The sequence below is a fragment of the Anguilla anguilla genome, chromosome 8 (assembly GCF_013347855.1).
Source record: "Anguilla anguilla isolate fAngAng1 chromosome 8, fAngAng1.pri, whole genome shotgun sequence".
NCBI lineage: Eukaryota > Metazoa > Chordata > Actinopteri > Anguilliformes > Anguillidae > Anguilla > Anguilla anguilla.
Window position 1 is genome coordinate 51,375,049 of NC_049208.1, and position 13,151 is coordinate 51,388,199.

The 13,151-nt window shown below is 41.9% G+C and overlaps 1 protein-coding gene across 2 annotated transcripts; it reads right to left on the bottom strand.

Moving 5' to 3' along the window:
- Positions 1-5,622: 5,622 nt before the first annotated feature.
- Positions 5,623-13,056, bottom strand: lim2.4 (lens intrinsic membrane protein 2.4). Of its 2 annotated transcripts, XM_035430589.1 has the most exons (6): positions 12,898-13,056; positions 9,837-9,986; positions 8,265-8,476; positions 7,805-7,954; positions 6,773-6,907; positions 6,003-6,064 (listed from the first exon to the last, which is right to left on the bottom strand). In XM_035430589.1, the coding sequence occupies exons 3-6, from the start codon at positions 8,437-8,439 to the stop codon at positions 6,003-6,005; spliced, it is 522 nt and encodes a 173-aa protein (XP_035286480.1). In that variant the 5' UTR covers positions 8,440-8,476; positions 9,837-9,986; positions 12,898-13,056. The 2 variants fall into 2 exon arrangements, with proteins under 2 accessions (XP_035286479.1, XP_035286480.1); XM_035430588.1 differs by lacking the exons at positions 9,837-9,986; positions 12,898-13,056 and having other exon boundaries at positions 5,623-6,064; positions 8,265-8,439.
- Positions 13,057-13,151: the final 95 nt, after the last annotated feature.

Here is a 13,151-nt window from a genome sequence, read left to right on the forward strand (position 1 = left end):
AAAACCCATTTCAGGGCCACTGGTGAGGGTACGTCAGCTGGTGCAAACAAATTTGGGAGGAAGGTACTGTGTTATGATGTCATCTGCCAGACATGGAAAAAGATGAACTGGGTTAGTTCCACCCACTCAGAGTTTTAAGTGGACTGCAGTTTCCTGGAAAGAAACTAACGAAAGGAAAATAACTAAAAATAATTATTCTGGGCTGGTCTTTGAAAGCACCAAATGGAGCCTATGAATGAATCGAGCATAGCAATAGAACCCCTCTCCATATTTATGCTGTGTCAATAAATTATTTTGTCTTAACAATTAGGAGCCATGCTTGTCTGCTGCATAATTCAGTCCAGTAAGTCCATCCATCCATCCATCCATTATCTACACCCGCTTGACCTGGTCAGGGTCGTGGGGGGTGCTGGAGCCTATCCCAGCATGCAATGGGCGAGAGGCAGGAATACATCCTGGACAGACTGCCAATCTATTGCAGGGCACACACATCTTTCACTCACACGCATATACCCATGCGCAATTTAGAGTCTCCAATTAGCCTACGTGCTTGTCTTTGGACTGTGGGAAGAAACCGGAGTACCCAGAGGAAACCCGGGGAGACACGGGGAGAACATGCAAACTCCACAGGGAAATTTTTTAATTTAATGCAGAAAAGACAAGATGCCCAGCAGTTGGAACAATGCCGCTGTTGCACAAACTGCAGGTGACAGTAGACCCAGTCCCATTGTGTACAGCATGTAAGGGAGTTTCAAAGTTGCACTCATTGCATAGAGGTTTAGATAAAAAATAAAACACCAGTATGGCATTCCGATACTTTTCATAAGTATGCAGAAAGATAAGTAAATGGAAAGAAAATAAGATCAATAAAATGAGTAAGGGACGGCACGGTGGTGCAGTGGGTAGCACTGTCGCCTCACAGCAAGAAGGTCGTGGGTTTGAATCTCGGCTTGGGGCTTTTCTGTGTGGAGTTTGCATGTTCTCCCCGTGTCCACTTGGGTTTCCTTCGGGTACTCTGGTTTCCTCCATAGGCATGAATTTGTGCGAATGGTGTGTGTGCCCTGCAATAGATTGGCGGCCTGTCCTGGGTGTATTCTTGCCTCTCACCCAATGCACGCTGGGATAGGCTCCAGCGACCCTGCTCAGGATAAGCGGGTATAGATAACGGATGGATGGATGGAAGATTAATAAGAATGATAATAAATATGCAAGAGAACAGGCAGTGAGTTGCTGAAACAACCATGATAATAATCTCGTAATAACAATTAACTAAAATGTGACACGAAACACAAGGAAAAAAGGAAAACAGTCGGCCTCTAGTGGACAACAGAGGTATCTCGTGACAAAGGAGCGCCACAGTGCCCGGCGTCCTCCTGATTTCCTCTATTACTGCATATTTGATGCGCTGAATGATCAGATTTCAGATCTTAAGAAAATGTGCAATAATAGGCAAAGGGAGACTGAATAGACATAAAATACCTTTTTAAAATGGTTATTTCGTTTATTTTACGAAAATAAAGTTTTCGAACACGCATGTGTTGTGACTTTTGCTAAAAAATACCTCCATACTACAGTATCTATTTCAGGATTTTACACACGCAATTCAGTCTGCTACCAAATGATTAATGGAAAAGAAACAGCCACTTGGTCAAATGCATTTATAATAAGCACGCACCAGATTGATCAGTATAGGCTATTTCCATCCATCCATTCATCCACCCATCCAGTTTTGTGTTTGTTTTTAATGTATAAATATGTTATGGCCAAATTAATTGAACTTTTTATTTATTTCATGTAAGATGGCCTTATATTGTTCGAAATGCAATGGTCTGCGATAAATTTGCAATTCTGTAGAATAATAAGCATAACTTAATTCACAGGTCACAACATTGTCCTCATGTCATTTTGCAGACTTTCCAGCAGTAGGCTGGAAGTTTTGATGCAGCCTACTGTAATTTACAGTAGCCAAATTTAGTAAATTTTCAGCATAAACATAAGTCATGTACGTAATTGAAACGGATAATGGCGACTGACCTGTAACATTTCACAGTACTAGGCTAAATATTTCCCGAGTAAATGAGCAAAATCCAAAATCTGTTAGCCTACATTTATACTGAATCTCACCTATCTCCGCACTGCAAAAAGTATACCGTAAGGTTGTTTTTTATTTATTTAAAATATTTATTATAAATAAATTGCCCGTTGTGGTGTCCCTCTTGTCAGCATCTAGTTATTCGTTTATCAATTAGTGGAAATGAACAATTATTTAAATAAACAACTGTTTTGTTTTTTTTTAAAATAAATTGATGTGTAGAAATTTGTTTTTTTTCAAGGCATCTTTTGAGAGAGACCTACAAAGATGTGTGCAGACAAGAGACAGACGCCAGTAACAAGCGAAAGACAGGAACGATTTTATATTCAACGGTTTTTACTGGCAAATGGACGAAGAAAACCTCTATTAACGCAACGATTTCAATGATTTTAAAATTGTACTAAATCACTTATTGAGTCTTTCTGTTTAGTACTTTAAGGCAAGGGGCAAAACTAACACCACCTAACGGTACAAGTGACCATGAGGAGCTGTTGTTCCTTTGAACATCTGTTTGAAGTCAAAATGTGTTGTTAATTAAATGTTGTTAATTTGAAAATGCTGTCATTAGTGAGCAGGCGGCGTCTTAGCAATCACGTAAAAGACGAAATTTGGTACAGCCGACCGCGCCCTCCCCTACAATCGGACAGCAAAGAACCTTCTTTAATAGTAGAACATGGAGAGAGATTAGTCTCAATATTAATGGAAAAATGTATGTATCATAATCCATAACTAAGAGACAAGTCCCAAACGTGTTTTACTATCCACACAATCCACACAACTTCCACTTATTTGTATAGACGCATTCATATTTGTAAATGCATATATTTCCCCTTTCGCACAAATTCATCCTACTTCGTATATGAAAACCAAAAATATGTTTCCAATTTCCGCATGTATTTTTTGCAACAAAAAATTCTCAAATGTAAAATTGGCTTGTGAATTGCTGAATCAAGAGACGCGTGCATTCAGTGACGTAAGTTTCTGGTTCTTTTCTGTTTCTTTATTTATTTATTTCATTTTATTTTGAGACTTCTCCCACGCAATCTGATCCACACACAAATAGCTGTGAGATCATTTATTACGGTCAGAGGAGTCAAAAGTGGAATTTTTTGGACGACATGAGTCCCATGATAGCATAATGCAAATACAGCATTTTACAGGAGGAACATCATGCCAACAGCCAAACGTGGTGGTGGCAGCGTGATGGTGCGGGGAAGCTTTGCTGGAATGGCTGAAAAGAAACTAAATTAATGTTTGGAAGTGGCCTAGGCAAAATCCTAAGTTTAACCCAATAGGGGTGCTGCGGCAGGACTTGAAATGAGCAGTTCATGCTATAAAAAAAATAAAAATAAAAATAAAAAACTACCAATTTGTCTGAAGTAGCAGTTCTGCTGAGAAGAGTGAGCTAAAATTCCCCCACAGCAATGTGAATGACTGATATCAAATTATAGGAAGCGATTGGTTGCAGTTATTACTGCTAAAGGTAGTGCAACCAATTATTGAGTTTAAGGGACCAATTACTTTTTCATGTGTCTGATAACTTTTTGGTAAATAAATTAAATAATAATTTTACCAATGTTTTTTTATGTTTTCTTCCGGTTTCCCCTTTGTCTTGTATTACAATTGTTCAAAAGATCTGAAACCATGAAATACCACAAATATGCAATAACAGGGGAAATCAGGAAGGGGGCAAACTATTTTTTTTTTTATGGCACTAAGTGACAAAAGTCTTTTGTTGATTCTATGTTTGACATTTGCATTTACAGGCTGTTGCCTCTCTACATGAGGACTAAAGAAATGCCAATCCCAGTAAAGAAAACCATCACGAGGCTGAGAAATCTGGATAAATTGGCCAAAATATTTGGTCTGTCAAAATCAACTGTTTGGTATATTGTTAAGAGGCAAGAATATTGGTTACCTCAGTTATAGCAAACAACCTGGAAGACCTTGGAAGGCCACTGTAGTGGGTGGCCACAGCAGTCTTTCAGTTGTGAAGAAAAACCCTTTTTCAACCATCAAAATATCAAGAACACTCTGCATGATGTGGGCATAGATGTTTCAAAGACAGCCGTACAAAGAAGACTACTCCAGCATAACCTCAGAGGGCTCACCGCAAGATACAAACCACTAGTAAGCCTCACAAAAAATGATAACTTTATGTAAGATCGCAGTATATGTATTTGTTTGTCAACGGTACTGTTTAATTGTGGGTTTTTTTTTTACCCTTTTCTTTTCTCCCCTTGTTTTTTCTACCATGGCACCACCAAGGACATCAAATCAGTTCTGCAATTCCAACGAACCAGCGGTCATGGCGGGCACCCCTCCCTGGTGACACTGTGCCCACTAAAGCAATGATGTCAACCACGAGTCAGGGCTAGTGCCCGTGAGATCATCAAAACCACGAGTCAGTTCCTCAGCTGGATTCTCTGGTTCTCTGAGCTCCACTTTTCAAACTTCTATGGTCAGTATCGGTAGGGCAACCGCATAATGTGAGCGCACTGAATAAGCTCAACAGTTTCATTCCCTTTTATCTTGGCTCCATCCAGTGGTGACAGAATAATAACAATTTGTTTTCAGAATTATATTTACATTTACATGATGTTATATTTCAATATAGATCACATGGTTTTGTTTTCAGCAGTGGTTTGATGATTATACGGTTTTTTTCCCCCCTACTGGTCCAAGATTTCCCAGAATTCCTTTTGTGAAGCTGTGTCAGATGAACATAATGAGGCGCCTACGATAGGCTGCTTTTTGAAGCTGGACAATCCCACGCTCACGACTCACAACTCACCTTCCACAAGCCCCTCCTTGTCAGTACTCATTACATGTACTTCTGCTATCTTGCACCATTTTGTCAATGTGTTCTCTGTGTCTGTCTCATCACAGAGAGCCCACAGCTGTACAAAACCTGCTCTCCCTCCCCTCCCCCCACCTCCTCCACCGTGGAGGTCCTGCAGGTTTGAGTGCTCCTCACCTTGGAGCTCCCCTTGGAGCTTTCTCGCCGATGCGCTCCATTCACCCCACACGACAGACGCAATCAGAAAGCTGAGCAAGACGGTATTACATATTAGACACAGCCAGGTCCACCAAATGCAGCATAATGTGGAACGTGTGTGTTAACCCTGTAAGGGGAAAGGAGGACGGAAACATACAGAAGGGACAGTTCAATCAAAGAGCAAAATGAAGTCAGTCCAGGGTTTCTGGTAACGCTCTGAGAGTTTATTTTCCCGCGTCCGCCTTTGAGCCGCGAGCCATCGCGCTTCTGAGCGCGCGCATGCGGCTCGAACCCGGGCCCCGTTCTCCGCTCTTTATGGGAGAGCACAGGAGCGGCACGGAATCAGTCTGTACCCCCAATACTTCAATAAACACACTTCCAATGGCACTGTTTTCTCCAGTAAAAAAAAAATGCTGAAGTACCCCGATATATATATGTAACATGCAATAATAATAATAATAATAATAATAATAATAATAATAATAATATACAGATATGTGTACATGCAAATCAGCTGTTACTAGCAGAAAGTTAATATAGACAAACAGCGCTGGCTTATCCACTCAAGTTGCAGTAAGCAAGATCTATTTGATGAGGAACTTTATTGAAAAAGCTGGGGGGTCAGTGTGAAAAAAACAAAAAAAAAACAAAAAAACAATCCGCATACATCCGCTTTCCTTTCGCTGTGTGTGCAAATGCATTGACACTTGTGTGTGTGAAATCTGCCTCTTTCCTCCGGGTTTTTTTTTCTTTATTTCATTTTTATTGGAAGAGGTTTGAGAAAGGCAACCAGAATGAAGATCACATCTATCCTTTTTTCCCCCCTTTCTTTCTTTCTCCTTGCGCCATGGGGTTCTTCCCGAAGGACTAAATCGTCCCGCGTCTTTTTTCCTCTTCTTCGCTCTTCTTCGCTTAGCGAGGGCCCGCCACTCTTCTGCACTCGTGCATTCTGTAGGCGCACATGTAAAATATCCCTGCGAGACACAAAAAAAACACAAAAACACACACGCGCTCTTAGATTTCACACCGCAACACGGCATCGTGCAGTCACTCTGATAAAAATTAAAAGATTTATTGAGCATTATTTTGTTCAACGTTTAGTCTAATTCACAAGCCTTTTTCCCACGGCGTGCAGGGGTCTGGACGGTTCCGTGCTTGTTATCAAGCTTATTGAAGGTCCAGGTTAGGTTTATCAAGTTTACTGAAGTGTCCAGGTTAGATTTATCAAGCCTATTGAAGTGTCCATGTTGGGTTAAATAGAAAACTGATAGATCATATAAGCATTTGCAGTAATTGCACAATACAATAAATATAAAAAGCCCTTCTGCAATCTTCCCCGTGTACAGTAAGCATCCCAGGGTGCTTTTTTGAGGTGATTCAAACCAAAATCTGAATCAGAAGCAGAACACAGAAGAACTGGCACAAAAGAACAGCCAAGTCTTGATTTCTTCATTTGAAAGAACCGATTACAAGAGCCAGGCTGAACCTTTGACTTGGGCTTGGAACTGACTTGTAGAGATAATGTACAGGCATTTCCCCAAAAGTCTTTGAATCACCACAAGTCCTACAGTGGATAGACAAACAGACAGTGCGACTGGGAATGGACGGTTCAATCGAACAGGCGGTGTGTGTGCGCCCTTTGAAAACTCGCTGTGCACCTTGTCAAGGTCGTGACCTCTCACCTGCAAAGAAGGTCATGAGCAGGGCCACCCATCCCAGGATGTAGGACCAGGAGAAGCGCCAGTCGCCGAAACGCTTCCCCAGGAAATTGACCGTCACCCCAGTGTAGATGGCCATCGCCAGCAGAACGAAGAGAGCTGCAGCGGGAGGGGAGAGGAGAGGAGGAGCGAGAGGTGTGCTACACGTGTACCATGAGCCATACCTGTGTGTTACACGAGCCCTACCTGTGTGTTACACGAGCCATACCTGTGTGTTACATCAGCCATACCTGTGTGTTACACGAACCCTACCTGTGTGTTACATCAGCCATACCTGTGTGTTACACGAGCCATACCTGTGTGTTACATCAGCCGTACCTGTGTGTTACACGAGCCATACCTGTGTGTTACATCAGCCATACCTGTGTGTTACACGAACCCTACCTGTGTGTTACACGAGCCATACCTGTGTGTTACATCAGCCATACTTGTGTGTTACACAAGCCCTACCTGTGTGTTACACAAGCCCTACCTGTGTGTTACACGAGCCATACCTGTGTGTTACATCAGCCATACCTGTGTGTTACACGAGCCATACCTGTGTGTTACATCAGCCATACCTGTGTGTTACATCAGCCATACCTGTGTGTTACATCAGCCATACCTGTGTTACATGCAGGTAACATGACATCTGTGCATGAACATAGCTATGCATCCATAACGTGTGCATGTGGTACTTGACGGTACTAAGGTATCAGCAGTAGGTTAATGATACAGATCAGTAGCGCCCAAACAATTCCAAACAATTGCTGCACCTGCTGATCTCACTAATTAGTTGCCTGCTCTCTGGTCGAAGGTGTGTTAATTACAGAAATCAGCAGGTTGGAAGGAAAACCTGCATATTCTCTGTCCTTCACTGCACACGACTGGGCACCACTGGTATAGGTGCTGTATGCTTGTTGTACGATATGCGTGTACACCCATTGTATGTTGGAGACATGTCAGAATGAGCGTGTGTGTTGCATGTCGGGGGCGTGCGTGTCCGCTGTGTCTTACTGGAGATGAAAAACATGACCCCGGCAGCGAAGGAGCGGTTGAATCTCTCGAACGCAGAGAAGTGGGCGAAGGAGAGGATCCCGGCGATGATGCCGGCAAAGCAGGACATCGCTGAGAGGATCATGAACGCACGCGTCGCATTCCAATAGGCTGCGGAGAGAAACCGGGGAATGATGGGACCGCTTGTGGAAGGGAATCCATCACTCAAACAAAGCAGTCGGGAAAATTCAGTCTGTAAAAATGTCTGATTTTTTTTTTTTTTTTTTACCTTGACGTCCCATCTACGTTAGCGTGGCTGTGTTACTGTGATGTCACAGCACCGTGTAGTAAATGCTTCTGTGAGGTCACAGTAAGTGTCTGTGTTGTACACCGTTACTGTCGCCCCAGTGACGTCACTACGGTGTCACTGTGACGTCACAGTGGCATCCGCGATGTCGCGTGCAGGCCGCGCGTCACTCACCGATGCTGTCGGTCTGCATGTAGCACTTGCCGGACATGCAGTACCTCCACAGCCCCTGGTGGGCGAAGCTCCCGGAGAGGCGGTACTGCATCCAGTAGTCCGTGGCCGTGGAGACGACCAGCAGGATGTTCCCCACGATGGCGCAGAAGAGGCCCCCGCCCATGAAGCTGTACATCCTGAGCGACACCGCGGCGGCTGCACGACGCGGAACACTGCGGACACGCAGGCGACGCAGTCAGCAACCGGCAGACCTAACCCTAACCCTAACCCTAACCCTAACACTGCGGACACGCAGGCGACGCAGTCAGCAACCGGCAGACCTAACCCTAACCCTAACCCTAACCCTAACACTGCGGACACGCAGACGACGCAGTCAGCAACCGGCAGACCTTTTTTTTTTTTTGTGCCGTTGTGCCAGATTCTGCAGATTCACCGTTCTCCGCATTCAGCATCTCTACACGAGTTCACACGTCAGACTTTGTGAACAGCGGTAATGCACGTCCGATAAAGATCAGTGAATCGCTGTGCAACGCTGATCCCTAAAACAATCACGCAAGGTTGAGGTACTGTAGATGGCACATGTGATGAATGCAAAGCAGTCTAACGCAAATCACTGGGCATTAGCTCAGTGCCATCAGAACCACTATCTTCACATGCAATCGCCATCACTGGCATACTGTACAGTGTGCATCCATTTTCATAACATAGCATAGCATATGTGACAGTGTTACTGATTTCATAGACGTAGACAGCAACTCTCACTTTAAATAACCAAGGTTCAAGTTGTGCACCTGCTATCATAATGCAACATAGCATCAGCCTTTGGCTAGACTCTCATTCTCATACACAAATATACGAACACACAATACATCACTTCTGATCCCAAGATAGCGACCAAAGCTATGTGTAATTTTGCAACACAAATTATAATCTGTTTGTTGTACACTTGCAATGCTGCGATCAGTTATTCTGAAGTACTAAATAACTTCATCTGACACACATTTTTGCCACACATTGTTTCTTACCAGAAATAATGATATGCCATATTTAGGTCACATTTTTTTCAATTAATGAAAAAATACAATTTCTCTTATCCACAGGTCATACAATTGAGGTGATATCAGTGGACAATATTTGCGTGTGATTTATATTTATTTTTTTAAAAATATAGAAGAAATTTTTTCCACATATTTTTTTGTACAAAGATTCTTAAGAATTGTGACCAAAGTTACACTGTGTGGTAATCACCATTATAGCAGTCAATATTGTTTGTTTCCTTCCCTGATCCACAGTAAACATAAAACGATGACCACATTAAACCCTGAAGTACGATTTATGTGCTTGTCTTTATTATTACTATTGTGATATTTTTTGCACTTTCCATTTTTTTAAATTATTAACTATTTTCAGGCTTTAAGGCAGTCCTCAACACTGAATCTATTTTAATTTTATGCCAATTATAGCACAACTATAATTATATAATTAGAAGACTGATAGCCGTATTACAAGTCTGTCGTCTAATGGGAGACCAGAGATGACGGCGACTGTAGCTGACCCAAAGAGGCCTCTTACCTGAGTATTTGGGGGGGGAGAAAACACCCTCTTAAAGGTCTGCTTTTCGGGAGAGGAGGAGAGCAGGAGGACCCCTACGAGCCTGGACTGGGAGAGAGTCGGAGAGAACCCCCGGGCGCCGAATTCCAAAAAGTTATCCCCTCCGCTTTTCTGTCGATGGAGGCAAAAATGCACGAACACAATCGCCCCAGAACAAATGCACTTGACCGTAGCAGTGCGGTATGCACGTGACTGTGTTCCATTCAGCCTCACGGGGCGTGGGGGTGTGGGGGCGTGGGGGCGGGGGGGGGGGGGGAGGGCAGGTTAGGGTGGCGGTAGGCAGGGGGATAGGGCACGGGATAGGGGACTGACCACTGTTTTTTTGTTTTTTTTTTTGTTTGGCGTGTTCTGGAAGCAGGGATGTGCAGAGGTCTGCAGTACTGATGTGATGGTCAAAGCAACATGCTGAAGCCACACTTTCTTTCACGGGAGTCCAGCTGTCAGGAGCTCTACATACAGAGTCATGCACAGACATCACATTGCCCCCACCATCCCCCCCCAAACCCCCCCTGCCCCCCCACCAACCCAACCCCACCCATGACTCCTCTCTCTCTCCTCTGCTCTAGCACAAACGCACACACTCTGACACAAACGCACATTGTGTTTCTCTCACACATACACATGAGGCCAAAAACTCAAAAAGGTAATTAACCAATCTCAAGGCTCACTGGATCATCTCTCTGTAACACACATCCCACATTAATCTGTGTCAGACACACATATCATGTTATGTAAGAAACACAGGAACACTCACTGATGGCAGAACACAATCACACATAACAATAATAATAATAATACATTTTATTTTTTTCTATTCCTTTACCATTTGCATGGAAAATCATAATCCTGAAATCTGTATATATAACAGGTCAAAGTCTCCAATTCGGGGGCAAGTAGTATGAAACAAAAATAGTTAGAAGGTTTAAAAACTGTTAGTGCATTGACCTATGGAAATTTTCCTAAAACAGTTATAAGCAACAAAGAATGCCAGCCTACTGTACAATGCATTTTAATGAATTTTAGTTTAGAGTCAAATTGTTTGGTCATGTCAACTGACAGAATTCACTAACAACTTCACAGGTCCGCACAATAAAGGCCCAAATTTAGGAGATTTTGCGTTTTTTTCCTTCATCTTTTTCCTGCCTGATTACATCATTACAAATGCTCCAAGCTCACAAACAATGTCTCCCCATCGGACATTCAGCTACACTAGCCAATCAAAACCTCACATACACACATTGTGGCTACTTCGTTGGTAGCTCACTGGTAATGTCCTTGCTTTCGGACCGTTGCGGTAAAGGATCGAATCCCACATAAGGCTCAGCCAAAGCTTTAATTTCTTATGCTAACGAATAATGGTCGTTATTAATAATAATAACTTTTAAACTATTGCTTTGCAACTGTATAATTCTCCTGGACCAAATCTAGCCAGTCTTAATAACCAAATCTAGTCAAATATAGACTGTATTATGACATAGCCTACCATCTACACGCACGGTTAACTGGCTAGATTTGGTTGCAATGTGAAAGTTTTCTAGCCAGGCCATATAGAATAAAACTGGAGCTGAAATGTGCTTACTGGCCTGCCTTGTGTAAAAGCACAAGCAAATGACACCATTAAATAACATCTTCTTATTGCAAAGCCATTCACAGCCATTTAACTAATTAGGTGTTTATAACTTCATTCCCTTATGCAATACTGACATTCAAATTATATCAGGATGTTAAATGCATATGACATCAGATATACAGATTTTTTTTTTAACTTTAAAAAGCTGACCGCTGTGGCATTTCTATTGTTTCACTGCTTCTGCACATACATACATAGAATACTTTATTATACCCATGACTACATTCTTCTAGCAGCATACAGCATAATATTCAGATTTACAAACAGACATTTATACCAACAAACATTCAATCATTCACACGACAGAAGGGCGGGGGGTAAATAAATATATATAAGAATTTGCACTATTTAGGGTTATGAAATAAATATTGAATATTACAAACCTATCCAGAGATACATTTGCCCAATAATGTACTATAGGCTTGATGGTCAGATAAAGTTTCACCAAATAAGTACAATAGTATAATTTCTCCTACAATGTAAAATAATAAAATATTGTATTTCTGAACAGAATGTTATTGACAAAACTATTTTATTCATGCATTTTATTCAAGATGCGTTTTTCATACACCCAAAGCACTGGGTGCAGGAAATTGCTCAAACATTTTGTAGTCATTTAAAAAATAACAAATAAATGAATGGTGTAACACAGCTAAAATTATACAGGGAGATTATTCCCACTATAAACGATTGCCTTTTGACACTCTGATGTGACATAGCTACGCGACTTCAATGGCTGTTGTGTGAAAGAAGAATAAAACAAAGGCAACCAATGGGACTGTGAGAAAAAAATTTTAAATACCGAATAAACTGTATCAGGTAACTAATTTATTTCTGGTTGGTAGCCTATCTGATAAGGGGTAAGTGATTTGCTATTTCAAACACTGTATTGGGGTGTCTAGATTAACCTGGGTATAAATACGGCCCTGCAATAACCAGATTTAAAGCGCGATACGAGATATAGCTACATAACAACACCCGCCGCCCCACTGGATAACGTAAATAATCACGGCCTATCACTATCTGTGGCAACGGCAGCGGCCTCAAGAATGAAAGTATAATGGATATAAAACGAATATACCACAATGTTATCCGCCCAACCAACCCCCACCAAGTCTCAGCCACGTCATTGGTTTGACCGAAAACATGGGTCGGATTTTAACGTCAACAAACTGGAGCCAACTGTGACCTTTAATCCTGATTGCGCTGTCTTCGCCGCTATAATGATAAAACTGTAGTTAATCATTGGTGATAAATTGGAATTTTGCGCAAAGAAACTAGTAGAGTAGGTTTAATAACAACCATGGTGTGTCCATTTCTTTGTAAACCAAATTAATGGAATTACTTTGGTTTTTCAAAAGGGAAAAATATCATCTCTTTTTAAAGACGTACCGAGTGATGTTCTACGTAGTAATTAATCCAGCCTCGTTAGGTAGCCTACCCAAAGCAGCAAAGCTATCACTTACAAATGTATATTATCACAATCTCAAGCAATATGGCTGAAACATTTTCCTTTCACAAAAAAGCAAAATGCAAGTGAGAGTGCCTTCCAGATGACTACACCTTAGCTAATGAGAGAACAAAATACAAAAACAAGATTTGGAGAAACAACACGGGAGAACCCAGTTAGAATCCACTTCATATTT